Source organism: Cuculus canorus, chromosome 3 (genome assembly GCF_017976375.1).
Source record: "Cuculus canorus isolate bCucCan1 chromosome 3, bCucCan1.pri, whole genome shotgun sequence".
Classification (NCBI taxonomy): Eukaryota; Metazoa; Chordata; class Aves; order Cuculiformes; family Cuculidae; genus Cuculus; species Cuculus canorus.
The window spans coordinates 55915897-55930485 of NC_071403.1; the positions used below are offsets into that span (position 1 = coordinate 55915897).

Sequence of the window (14589 nt, forward strand, 5' to 3'; positions counted from 1 at the left end):
TACTTCCTTGTTTCGCAGAATGCTGAAATATCTTTGTGGAATAATATGGTGTTTGGGACTGTAGTATTTTTCTTTCTGTAAATAATGTATGTTGATTTCTGTCATCTGCAGAAACTAAGTTGAATGTTTAAAGGAATTGCAATCTTCCTCCTGACCATCTGTTGCTCTTGAGAACCAGTTCTGCTTGTTAAGATCACAGGCTGAAAATGAAACTCTAATGAAACATTTTTGTCGGCTAAAAATGCTTTTAAAAAAGCAAAGGTCTTTGATTTTTTTGGAAAAAATGAATTGATTCTAAAATACCAAAACATTTCTTCTCTCTAGGCTCTGCCAACCAGTACAAGTGATTGCAATTAGAATGTCTATATTAGATTCTGCTGCTCAAAACTTATCATTTCAGGTAATTTTAAATGGCAGAGAAACTAGATTCTTCATCACTTCTCTTTACTCCTGTCTATGAGGAGGAACTGTGTTTCTGATTCAATAAATCTCATCCATATTTGGAAAGTGAAATCTGCAATTAACATCTCTCACTTTTGAAATTGAAGTTAGAGCTATTCTTTCCTGAATTTATTAATGCATTAATATTTAACATTTATTAGTAGTGAATTTCACCTGCCATTTTATCATCCAGTCATTCTATACTTTAAAGTCCTTCTGCCGTTCTTCAGCCAGCCCTTATCTTTGGCCTCTGGAACAACTTGTATCTTTAGAAAATGTTGTCACTCACCAGTAAACATCTCTTCCAAATCACCTATGAATCTACTGAAAAACGCGAACTTCAGCACAGATGTCTGCAAGGCTCTATTAGTGATACATCTCCTCTGTGGCCATTTATTGTTGCCCTCATTTCCTCTCTCTAAATGATTATTTATTTATATAGAAACCATGGCAGTTAAAGTGTTTCAAGAGCCTTCAGAAAGGGACCTTCTCAAATACTTTTTGGAAGACTAAGAAAACTGTATTATCAGGATATTTTTATCCACATTCTCTTCTTCAAGGACCTGCAATACATTTAGAAAACTATATTAGTTTCTGCAGTACAGATGCCAGTATTACTGGTCTTTAGTACCTCAGATCTTTTCTGAAATCTTTTTTTAAAATGGTAAGACATTTCATTGACAACAAAGCTGTTTTCATTGACAGGGTAAATAGAGCAGTTTAGTTACTTGAAGCAGCAGAGGGAAAGGAATGTACATCTAGGAACAGATGGAAACTGTAAACTGACATAGCCACTGAGAAAATTTTTAGGACTCTACTCTCAGTGTATACTTTCTATTAATACCAGTTAATTATACAGGGCTTGCAAATGTTACTAGAATTCAGGTTTTACTGGCGCTGATCTAGTGAAATACTACAACTGAGTAGTTGTAGTACAACTACAGCTGAAGAAAAGCCACTGACTTTCTCTTCAGCATTCTGCTAGATCATTTTTCTTGCTAATATCAATGATTCAGTTATGGATCTTAGCCTTTTCTGCACCTTAGGCTTTACAGGACAAAGTCTGATGACAAAATTGGTGTAAATTTTTCATGTTTTGCCCCTTATTCCTTCTGCCATCACCTCACTGCAACACATAACTCCTTCAGTTGTACTGGAAGAAATATCTGTACATCTATATTGTAAATTGGATCAGGATCTTACCTGAATTTTAAAAAGTACAGAACACAAGGTTTTTATTCTGTTCGGTTGTTTTGGTTGTTGTTGTTGTTTTAATTTACTCTTGATTGAATCACTGTGTTTTATAAGAGCCTTCATTACTGTTCTGTAAAAATAGTGTAATACTTCTATCATATCAGTTCAGGTAGTTAAGTACTACACATTTTGAAAGTTTTGTACAAAATTCTTTGTGAGAGAATTATGTATCACTTTTATCAGTTGCATTTTGAGAACACTTCAAGTTAGCAGTTATTTAAACCTCACTCCGTGAAATTAAGAAGCTTTTGATCAAAAAGATGAAGTAGATCACAACAATTGAAGCGTCTTTATCCTGAGCACTTGCTGCCCTGCAGGAGACCTACTCTATGTATCTTGTTCTGCTTCACTCAAAGAATTTTCTAAAACAGGTGACTCATTTTCCACTTGGAATGGAGAGATATGAATGCAAAATAGTTGGTTTTAATTTTTCCTTGTGAGACCTAAATAGTAGGTGAAAACTGTCAGTGCATTTCTAAACATAGATTCACAGGTGTATTTGAACAAGGGGTTCAATATAATTAAAGGCCAGTGCAAACTAAAGAGAATTAAATTATCAACATAACTTTAACTATAATCTCCAAAATCTAAACTTCAGTATTTAGAGAAGAGATGGAAGTTTGTGGAATCTGACTTTATTCTGTGAAGTTTAGGCTATCTATGCTCTGTCTGGAGAAGAACATTCTGATTCAATCTCTTCTGTGAAAATACATTGTGTCATGGAAAGATCCACTGTATACAGGGAGAAATGCTGTTATGTTTCCTGGCTTATAAAATATATCAGTCTCAAAGATGAGAGCTATGGCTTCTATTATAGGCAACAACTAAGACTGAGACAGAATTTTCCGAATCGCCACATAAAAATAATATATATACAAAAAAAACTTACATAGCTTCTAGGTCTTTTTGTTTGAGATGTTAGAAGTGTTACTCAAGGGAAAGGCTTGAATGTTTTAAAATAATTTCTATTGCTGAATATATAAGCTGCCTCTGTCTAAATGGATAAGGAAACAAGTGACATATATTGAGAGAAGTCTCTGCTCTTAATGAAACCTTACAAAATAAAATTCTAAATTTACAGTTATTGCCAATAAAATTTAATGAGGAAAATATTCATGGAAGCTGTCAGTGAATTGGTATTGCATATCAGCTAATTGCTAACAAGCTTTAATAAACAGCGCTGTGAAAACTCTCCATCTCAAAAATGTTCAGTGTTTAAAAAAAGCTTTCAGATTTCATAATTATCTATTACTGCAGCTTTGAATGGTAGAAACACACATTCTGAGCTCTTATGCCAGGTATTCAACCTACCAACATTTTAAAATTCTCTTTTATTTAAGAAAGTTATGATGAACTTCAGAAAATACTCATTTGGAAAAACTGTAGCAGTAAAAAGTAAAATATGCTTGAAATACTTCATTATATACTTGCATGGAGCAGTTATTCAGGCTGGATGATTTCCTGGAAAAATGTGTATTCTCATCACAAGCAAAATTGTCAAGCTTATATACCACTGAAGGACGAAATATCAGAACTACCAAGCAACAGAGTCAATTTATTTATTTCAAAGTTGGTGCTTAAGAGAATTGTACAGTGTATAGCATATAGACTAGAAGACCAAAAGAGAAGTAAAACCATCATTATCTTTGCAGTTATTGTGATGATCCACTTCTTACAGCAATCTTCTAGGTCAAGAGGAAAGAGCTTAGCATGCTTTCAAATTGATATTATGCATATTTCCTTCTTTAGGGAAATGTAGCTGTACTGAACTAAGAGTTTTAAATGACCTGGTTTATTCTTATGTAGGGATACTAGTAATTTCTTCCATTTCTGCTAACCCCCAGATACCACTGACATTTTTCAAAATGTTGAAATGTACTTATTTCATACACAGCATTAATTTTTTTTCCCTTTGGTTCATGTGGGAGAATGGTCTATAGTGATGGTAGTACACAGAAAATAATTACCAGATTTTTAAAAGATAAACATATGTTTGAAATTGGCGTATCCTTGGGGCAGGGACTATCCCTAATTAAATGTTTATACAGTGCCTAATATAATCAAGCCAGGAGCTGGTTGACTTCTATGCATGCCACAGTCCAAATATTTAATAATAATAACTGCAGTTCTGCCTTCAGTTTGATCTTACTTTTGATATTTAAAAGTGTTTTCCTAATACACGCTGCAGATTCCTGCCATTTGAAAGGTTTCAGACTCAAATTCTGCAGTCTGTTTTATTCTACCATATCCATCACTTTAACATTCAAAATCTTGATCTAAATCTTGTTTCATGAGTCAGATAGAGGACAGGAAGGCTGTGTTTTGAAGGTGGTGGAACAAGTATATAGTATTTGTGTGGATGACACAAATGCCAATATTACTATTTAAAGTTCTTTCTCTACAGGACAACTCACATGTAAGAAAACTTGCATGACAGGTTCTGTGATGAGTTTTTCTTTGAAAACTTTACTCTGGATTCTTTATGTGTTCAGTTTCATAGAATCATAGAATCACCAGGTTGGAAAGGACCCATTGGATCATCGAGTCCAACCATTCCTAACACTCCCTTAAACCATGTCCCTAAGCACTTCATCCACCCGTTCCTTAAACACCTCCAGAGAAGGTGACTCAACCACCTCCCTGGGCAGCCTGTTCCAGTGCCCAATGACTCTCACTGTGAAAAATTTTTTTCTGATATCCATCCTGAACCTCCCCCTGGTGGAGCTTGAGGCCATTCACCCTTGTCCTGTCCCCTGTCACTTGGGAGAAGAGACCAGCTCCCTCCTCTCCACAACCTCCTTTCAGGCAGTTGTAGAGAGCAATAAGGTCTCCCCTCAGCCTCCTCTTCTCCAGGCTAAACAACCCCAGCTCTCTTAGCCACTCCTCGTAAGACTTGTTCTCCAGCCCCCTCACCAGCTTTGTTGCTCTTCTCTGGACACGCTCCAGAGCCTCAACACCCTTCTTGTGGTGAGGGGTCCAGAACTGAACACAGTATTCAAGGTGCAGTCTCACCAGTGCCAAGTACGGAGGGAGAATAACCTCCCTGGACCTGCTGGTCACATCATTTCTGATACAAGGCAAGATGCCATTGGCCTTCTTGGCCACCTGGGCACACTGCTGGCTCATGTTCAGTTGGCTGTCAACCATTACCCCCAAGTCCCTCTCCTCCGTGCAGCTTTCCAGCCATTCTTCCCCCAGTCTGTAGCACTGCATAGGGTTGTTGTGCCCCAAGTGCAGGACCCGGCATTTGGCCTTGTTAAACCTCATCCCATTGGCCTCGGCCCAGCAGTCCAGCCTGTTCAGATCCCTTTGCAGAGCCTCCCTGTCCTCCAGCAGATCCACACTTCCTCCCAGCTTAGTGTCATCTGCAAACTTGCTGAGGGTGCATTCAATGCCTTCATCCAGGTCATTGATAAAGACATTGAACAGGGCTGGACCCAGTACTGAGCCCTGGGGAACCCCACTTGTAACTGGCCTCCAGCTGGAGTTAACTCCATTGACCACCACTCTCTGGGCCCGGCCATCCAACCAGTTTTCAACCCAGGAGAGTGTGTGCCTGTCCAGGCCAGAGGCTGACAGCTTCTGAAGCAGAATGCTGTGAGAAACTGTGTCAAAGGCTTTACTGAAGTCCAAGAAGACTACATCCACAGCCTTTCCCCCATCCAGTTTGCTGCACCCACTAGGACACTTTCTTAGGCATGACGCATAATGCACACTATTGGCTTTATTAAGGAATTAATTTTTACCAGGACAGTTTTGGTTTCCACTCAAATACAAGACAGAACTCTGAAGACAGGAAGTTGTGAAAACCTTTGGAAGTCACCATCTGCAGAAAAGAGATCTTCCTAGAAGTGGCTGGACAGCTATTTCCACTTGCATGACACCCTTTGCATGCCTAAAAATAAGGTCTCTGAACCTCTAGGTCAGCTTCTAGAGACAAGAGAAACTATTCCTGGAAGTGGGTAACTTTCGTTGGTTAAGGATTAAGAAGTTGTGATAACTGTTATTGATCAGTCTTTATATCTATTACATTAATTATTAGCGTTTTCATGAATAATTAATGTTAGTAATTTTATTCATGTTTGTAGGAATTCCTTCATGCAAATGAATACAAATGTGCATTCATGTTTGTATAAATAATAATTATTGTTCTTAATATTACAAATGTTAACAATAATTTCCCTGTTAGTTCAGTTGGCTACTGTTTCTGTGTATGGCGATGTAGTCATATACATAGTATATATTTTGGAACCTCAGAGCTTTCTCTTCCAGTCACTCATAAGAAAAATATGAATAATGCCTGTTCCTCTGTGAAAGAATATTTTTCTGCCTGGGGTTTAGACCTAATCTTTAAAATTGTAACAGGGATCTGTCTTTGCTAAAGCAGCCTTAGAATATCTACCTATGAAAGAGTATTTTGAAACAGTCAACCTCTTGCTGAAACTGTGGACAGGATGTCCATCAATGCAGTATGCTCACATTAATATGCTTAGAAATGACGTAATTAGGCATAGCCTGGTGACTACAGTAAGGATTAGCAAATAAGATATGTGTAATCCAGTCTGTTTTTTCATTTAACAAAACTTCTTCAGCTAAAAATCACCCTATGATGCACTGCAGTATCTATGTACCTTGAACTCCCTAACTCCGTTGTTTAACAGTAGTTTTAGTATGTACATAAACATGCAAAGAGGCGTGAAAGAAGGTTACTTAGTAGCTGATTTTCAAGAGCTGTCTCTACACATTCACACAACCAACTTGCCTTGCCCTTATTTGGGAGCTCCAGCTCTGATTTTTAACAATCAGCAGGCATGTGATAAGAAGCAGAAGTGGGTGGAGCACAATGCATTTGTGTAAAGAGATGGAAAAACTGACAATGCTCTATCATACTATTTCATTCCCTATGAAACGGCATTCCTGTGCACTGACAAAGCTTAGTGCCAGAGATATAGAATCCTATTTCTCCTTTGATAAGAGGCAGTTATTGAAGTTGTTAGTAACTCCTCTTCAAATTTTGGTGTGTTCTCTACTATAATTTTTTCCAAGTGCTTGTACTTACATTATGTTGAATCATACATTTATATGCTTCTGTTGTTATAAAACATGTAGCATTGAATATCAGCTTATTTTTACAGCTTTTGCTTTCCCAATGCGATGATGTAAACCTCTGTGTAAGTGGGCAGAACACTGGAGAATTAAACCAATACATAATAGTGTACCAAATTTGACAACAGCTTCCAGCTGCATAATTTTGGGAGGTGTTATAACTTGAGAGATTTTGCAAGAAAAAACGTATATATATTTCAGGCATGACTCATTTTGCTTTACAAAAGAGAATGTGAAGCACTTGCTTTTAGTAAAATTAAAAGATAAGAGAAACAAAAGGTATTAATGAAATGTCTTAATGTCATTAGAGTAGAAGCATGACACTGAAAGCTAAGAAAAAAAAATCTAAAGTAGGCAAGACAAAATCTTTTTTCTTTCCCTAGAATGTTTATCTTTTTAAAAAAGACTACAAGGGGGGGCTTGTGTTGGGTTTTTTCCCTATAAACATTTGCTTCATTGTACTGATTCTCAGAATAGTAGGAATTGTTAGTTGAATGAATAAAATGATAGTGAAATAAATGAGTACAAACATATACAAACACTAATTGTTGCACTAGAATGTGTCTGTTGTCAACCTTTGCAGGTTGTCTTGCAGTTGTATGGTTCCATTGGCCCCGAATGGTACTTACTGAACATTTATTTTTTATTTGTTTGGACCATACCAGTATTACAGAGGCAGCATGAGGCAATAATGAGATGCATTCTTTGGGTTACTGAAGAGTCAGCACAAATTGTGGGAACAAATAACAAACAGACAAGGCAGTGTTTTATAACATCGGGACTGCAATCCATCTTTGGGATCTTTCAAAGCTGGGCTAATAAAGGCGCACTTACAATCCCCAGCAGAGTACAGTTTAATTAAATTTATCCATTAGAGCACCCCTCCCCTTCCCTCTACATTTTAGAAATTAATTCTGCTTTCTGCCTGTTGTTCCTTCCACATCACAGATGCACTGAGCCTTCGTAACCGACAGGTCATCTGCATCACGCTGAAAGTCCTCCAGCACCTGGTAGGCACGGTGGGGGAGGCCTTGGTGCCCTATTATCAGCAAATCCTCCCAGTCCTAAACATCTTTAAGAATATGAATGGTGAGTTATACTAACAGACACTGTGTTTCAGCTCCTAAGGTAAAAAAGGGCTTGAGGCAGGGTTAATTAACAATGTAGTTAAGATTTATTACTGTATATAAGCTCAAATCCATTTGGAGCTCTAAATAATATAAACCCCTCTCTTACTATTCCCTAAGGATGCACTGAAATTAGCAATTTCATTTATTACTCCTTGCACGTACAGTTTATTTAACACAGTACAGAAGCACTGAAGCAGTTCTATAATCTTCCAATAATTAAATTGTAAAGTTTTGTAACAACCTTTTGAATACATTAATAAACTGCAAAGGTTTTTTCCTAATTCCAACACATTAAATCATGATAGCCTTTTTATTTTTTTCTGTGCTCTTCACAAGCAATAAACTGCTACCAGTAGGGTTAGGAAAGAATAAAAATAAAAGTAGCAATCAAACTTATTAATTTGAGGGTCAAGAGAACTCCTTGTTGTAGAAAAATTTCAAGTTATATAACATCTAGCAAAACAGTGAAGTTAGAAGATTTTACTGCTCACACAGCAGGTTTTATTATAGAGAAGTTTAGAACTAATTTGTATCTATAGTTAATTATGTTGTTTTCTTTGTAGTGCAAACCTCTATTGCCAGTTTCAGTCTTTAATAACTGGTACTGTGAGTACTGCAAGTACCACATTCTGTGAATGCATTTACACTCCAGTTACCAGCTGAAATAAATATTTGCTTTTGCCAAAGTAATCTTTAAGATATTTTTCTGTAGCAAATCTATCTGTACTTACCTGTTATTAATTATACAGGTAATAATAATACAGATAATATTAATTATTTACCAAGTTACTGACTTTAAAGTTTCTGTTATTGACTTGCAGCTATATAGAGCAAAAGTTGTTAATTTCTCACAATCTGACAAAAGAGGCTTTTCGTTAAATTCATGGCATTTTAATAGTTGTCTATAGGTGTGCTTTCTGTTATACTTTCTGCTTGCATTGGTACAGAATGTACTCACTCTTTAATGAGTAGAAGATTCACCTCAGATTGAAAAATGCCTATCCCAAAACTGACTTGGAGACTCAAATGAGCTCTAGATTTTAGAACACTTTACACACATATATGTCTGTGACCTTGTTTTGCTTAGTGAGAAAGATGCAGTAACATATGGCATTCCACAAATTCCACATGGTTCAGATGACAACCGTGGCTTTATAGAAGTTGTGGAATGAAAGATTATGAATAAAATCTGTACATTGAACTTAAGTAGTTTCAGCAGAGCTCCTTATGAATTAGAATATTCTTCCTTAACAGATCCAATTCTAGTATCTGGCACAAAATAAGACTGTAAAGAAGGATTCTCATTGATTAATGAATATATGATATATACTTTTTTTCCAAATTTCAGTCTGAAGTAGCCCATAAATTCACTTGACTAGGCTTTTCTGCAGTGTTATCAGACGAATAATAGGCAAAGATCATGTGTAACTAAGTACGCAGCTTAACAGGGTATTAAACACATTCTAAATATAACCTGAGTTTTGATTGTATTATGAGCAAAATAAAACATATTTTCAACATATTTGCATGACACCTTTGCTATGTGAACTTGTGTCTATGTCAAACTACACTAAATCTTGCTATTTGGCATTTAAGAATTAAAAAAGAACAAAACAAAAAGAAATGAAAAGTAATAGTTCAAAATGAATACATTCTATTAAAGCATTACATTTTGTAGGAAGAAAGGTTTTGAAAGATCAGTATTGCCAGCAATGAAATGGATACTGTTTGCAAGACCTGTGGTATGAAACTATTCAACTTATTCAGTACTTGCATCCAAGTGATAGGGAAAGATTCTTCCTTAGTCTCCCCTTGCCTCAAAAAGCTTGTATTTCTTTCTTCCTTCACTAGCGGCTAACAGAAAATTTATGCTCCCTTCCTTCTCCTTTCTATCTCCTACATGCTAAGTAAGTAACTGAGGTGCAAGCCTTTGCGGCTAAGGTGTAGAGGCTGATCCAGGCTATTTTCTCCACTGCTTCATACAGGTTAAAGATGGAGAAAAGGAGTTTACACTCTTCTTCTCACTTTTATGTATAGCTTGAGAAAGGATAACTGTGGTACATCTTCCAGGAGCTGTGTGAATTGCAGTCTATTAAGTCTGACACCGTGGAATTTTATCTAGAATTAAGATAGCTGGAAGAAGCCATGTTTCAGTCATTGCCACCTTGCTAGATCAGTATTTCTCTGCCTAAAGGAGAGAAATTAAAAATTTTCAAAATTTTCAAAAACTTTCCCAAATTCAGCATCTGTGAATACCACACTCAAACTAAACAAGCTTATAGCCTAGACAACATTAAAAAAAAAAAACAACAAAAAGTACTAGTAAGACATGTAAAAGGTCAACTTACTTTAAGGTCGCATTACCTGGTGACCAGTTCAGAACAAAGCAACCAAAGCAATTTTTCATGCAGTGTTTGATGTGAAGCTCTAGAACTCCTAACCTCTAATTCTTTACATACCAAAATTTTACATGGGTTCAGTGGAGGCTCAAAAATGTCATAAAAATTAGTCTACTCCTTGTTTCGTAAAATACACGGATCACCTCTGGCTCATGGCATTCCTGAATAACAACATGATGGAAGCTGAGAAAGCATTAGGTGAAGTACTGTAAATGCTTGTCCTGCATTCCTGTTGCCTAGTCATGTCCTTTAGAGAGACACATTGTTGGACTAGATGGTCATTTGCTATTAACTAAAATGCCCGTAGTCGTGTTCTTCCTACACTGGTCCCTAGCAGACTTGCAGAAAACGTTCAATTCCTATTGAGTTTAAAAATGTTCTGGAATATGGGTTCCTCAGAAATGTTATCATTACTGCATACCTCTGATTTGTCTGGATCATGGTTCACATCACAGTATTAGACAGGCTTATAAATAAAACAGGAAAAAAGTTGCTTTGGTAATATCTTAAGATTAGAATATCAGAAACAGGTATTTAATAAAACAAATACAGACTGTAATCTTAGCTTCAGCTTATCACATGCTTATCTCTTGAGATGTTCTTCACCCAACAAAATTGGGAAATCATTGTTCACAGTTCCCAGTGTTACCTGAATGCAGAATATAGTGATAGTTGAGAAGCTCTTAGTCCCTCCTGTGTCTAAGCAATTCTTTCCAAATTCCGATCTGTTTCCCAGCACTGAGGCTACTATTTCACAGTCAGAAAAGTTGCTGTTTAGTTACCATTGCCTTCAAGGGGAATTCCACGATAAAAAAAGAAGGTAGCCTTGATGACTTTCCCTTTAGGCAGCCAATTCAAGCAGGTGAGGGTGATTCCTACTGCAGATTTTTACTGGATTAGCCAGGGAGGCTCTGAACTACGTAAATCCTCTTTTCTGGGATCTGATGTCTTTGTTGCTTAAAGATGATATCTCCATGCTTCTATTCAGTCTGGAGGCAAATTGCTTTTTAACCAGATCTGAGTGCTATTTTATGCAGGCTTATTAATGCATTCTTCTTAATTGTATATAGAATACTGATTATTCACATAAACACAGTTTTTCATGTGTTCCTTCGCTTTTACATATTAGTTTTGACATTTCTACTTCTATCTGTTACCTCCAAATCTCCTTGTCATTATCTTGCAAACATAGCCCTTTTTGTAAATTAGCAGATTTTGATACTGATGTCTTATTTTATGGTGTCTCCCCAACCTGCTTGTTTCTAAAAATTAGTGTCTTTTTAGTGATTAAGTTGTCTTGATAACTGTATAACAGCAGCAAAAATGGTAAAGGACTACTGACCTCTTGGAACAAAAGATAAACTGGGTATTGAATGTAGCACCCGTCACAGAAATTTTATTAAAAGAATTTTGGTCAATATTTCATAAAATGTCTACTGACTTCTTCTGCATAATATTTTTTAGTGAAGTACGTCTTTCTTGCAATTTTGTATATCAAAGAAATAATTTTGATTTTGTTTTCTGAGTTCTCTGTAATTTTATGGTCGTGTGTGAGAACACATTATAAATGGAATTACTGTTAATGAACAAATTAAGGTGTGCCAACTATATTTCATCATAAGAGCTTATGGACCACAAAATACACATTGTTCAGGTAAGTGATTGCCAGGCATATGCTCTGTAATTTGGATTTTGGAATTACAGAAATGGAGATCTTCTGTTGGTTGGATACAGGTAAGTTTTGCCATTTTGTATCCATTCGTGTTTCTTATATATAGGTATCCACTATTAGTCATTTTTGTAAATTAAAAAAAAAAAAAAGAAAAAGAGCATTGATGGAAAAAAATAAAGGTTTTAGTTATGGAAAACATCTAAAGCATGCTCACTGACCTGAGTAATAAAATACAGGTAAAACCAAAACAATACAATCTAAGTTACAAGTGCCTGGGGAAAGATCCAAGCCTTCTAAGACAGTCTGCCTGAAAGCCAGAGGAGAGAGCTCATTGAACTCCCGAAGAATCTTGGTAGTGAGCAAGGGGCTTTTTTTTGTGCATAAAGCATATTTTTTGTGTCTGAATTTGTACCCTCTCTGGCGCTTAAGGGCCTAACTTGCAGGAGACATTTATTTCCACTTGGGTTCTTGAGTGCTCTGTTACAGTGCTTTAAGGCAATGAGGAGTAAAATTCTGTTGTTGGTGGTGCTACCACTGAGATCCTCTTACTGGCAGAAACAGTGAGAGCATCCTCACCAACTGGCCGTGGTGTGCTCTGAAAAAGGGCTGAAGCTTTCTGATAAAACTGTTAGTCAGGGTCAAAAGGCCAGCAGGAGAGAAAGAGAAGGGAACATGTATTCACCTCAGTGATTGAGGAATACTGAGATGTAGGAGCCGTTTGTCTAATCTCTGCAGACTGGGAGGGGACTAGCAGTCTCTAAGTAAGCTCCCCAACATATGGAGTATTATGCAAATGTGCTACCATATAATCTGAGAGACAAAAAAGTCATGATAATGCTTACTAAATCTCTTATCAACCTGGTAATGCCACTGTAGCTTCCATTTAAATGTGTAAGTTAAATGTACTCTTATGAAACTCATTTCATTCCTATGAAGAGAGAAAGAAAAATATGTATAGACTCAAATAGAAATATATATTTTTTACATCACAATCCCTTTTCTTTTTGGGGTGTTTTATTTTCTAATCTACTCTCTATAAATCTGTGAGTTTTCTGAGGTAAATACAATTTAAGAACAGATAGAATAAATTCATTCTTTTATGAAAGCACGCAGAAGACAAAAATAAAAGGAGTCCAAAATATGCTATTAGGTTGTATGTATAACAGAATACTGTCTGAAACAGGAATTTGTTTATTAAAAACATTAGACAGTTATGAACAGCAAATTTCTCTTGTTTAATATACCTGACTGGGAAAGGAATATTTCAGTGGTTTAGTTCAACAACTATTTTATACTGCCAAATCAAAGTAGTCTTAACAGCTGTACTACATCAAATAATGTACGCAAAAATATTTCTGTGTCATCCATTTATATTATTCAGTAGTGAATCAAAAGCAGCATTGCAGATAAGATAATGTAGAATAGATGAAAACAAAACTTTATTTGATTTACATGCCTCAGACAGAGAAGTATGGGGTGACACTGCACTGTGGAATGTACTTCTCCAGCATGGTAATTTCATATATGAATTCTTTCAGTCACTGTAAGGCATTCAGTGGTAACAGGACAGACTGAAGCCCAAGTTCCTTTTGGCTGCAATAAAAATACATTGACATTGTCAGTATGTAAAGCTAACATAAACTTCTGACAAACTTCACCTATCTAGTTAGTCCTTTAAAATAAAATGTTAGTAATATGACTGAGAATACTAGATGTAGCTGACTTGTACCTTTTAACAGCGCAAAGCGCATGTTTTACAACACCTGAACTTCACTAGTGAAAAAACATTCACTTGTCTGAAATATGCTTGATGTACGTTGGAGAACTCTGTTTTCAAAATACAAGTTTTACATAGACTCTATAGGAAGAAGCAGAACAAAAGTGTTTAATTGCAGAAGCAAGAGACTTTGCCTATAGGTAAAATTTTCTCTGTATTGGAGTTATTTTCAGAAATGTTGTGTATTCCAGTGACAGCAATGCTCCTCGGAGCAGTTAATGGCTATTAGTAAGAAGTAGCAATTATCCTTTAATGGGATTGAACATGCTCTAAAGAAAAACTCTGGCCCAGAACATTCCGGCTGTTTGCTCTTTCCACTGGAAAATCCAAAAGTGCTTTCACAAAGAATGTCAATCCTATTCTAAAATACTTTACAGTTTGCCAACTCAGAAATAATGCTTAAAATGATTAAATTAATGATCTTAAAAAAGAATTTTAAAATGATAAAAAATTATGATAAAAACAACAATTACAAAAAAAAAAAGGATGGCTTGAACATCGACTTTTACAGGTAGTGTATTCAAGATTCTCTTCATTTATTCTGAGAAATTTGAGATTTCAGATTATTCCCAGGCAACATTTCTCAGGGTTCCCCTGCTACTGAAAGAGTTAAATGCTTTATCTTTTCCCTTTTTTAAAGGGAAATATGGACATTCCTGCAAAATTAATTGATTCATGGTTGAGATTTAGATAATAACCACCTAATGCCATAAGGTTATTTATAAAACAAGGCACATTAGTATAGTAGTCGTATCAGAGCAGTAACACAAACTGTGTACTAAAGCCAGTAGTATTCTTTTTATTCCTATG

The 14589-nt window shown here is 36.1% G+C and overlaps 1 protein-coding gene across 3 annotated transcripts in view; it reads left to right on the plus strand.

Moving 5' to 3' along the window:
* Positions 1-14589, plus strand: part of PACRG (parkin coregulated) — a 232281-nt gene that overhangs the window by 116421 nt on the left and 101271 nt on the right. For 2 of the 3 annotated variants that reach the window (XM_054062012.1, XM_054062011.1), the window contains one exon: positions 7750-7890. The exons of the other annotated variant lie outside the window; for it this stretch is intronic. In XM_054062012.1, the coding sequence (XP_053917987.1) occupies positions 7750-7890 (141 nt within the window). The remainder of the gene's footprint in view (positions 1-7749; positions 7891-14589) is intronic. 3 annotated transcript variants of the gene reach the window in all.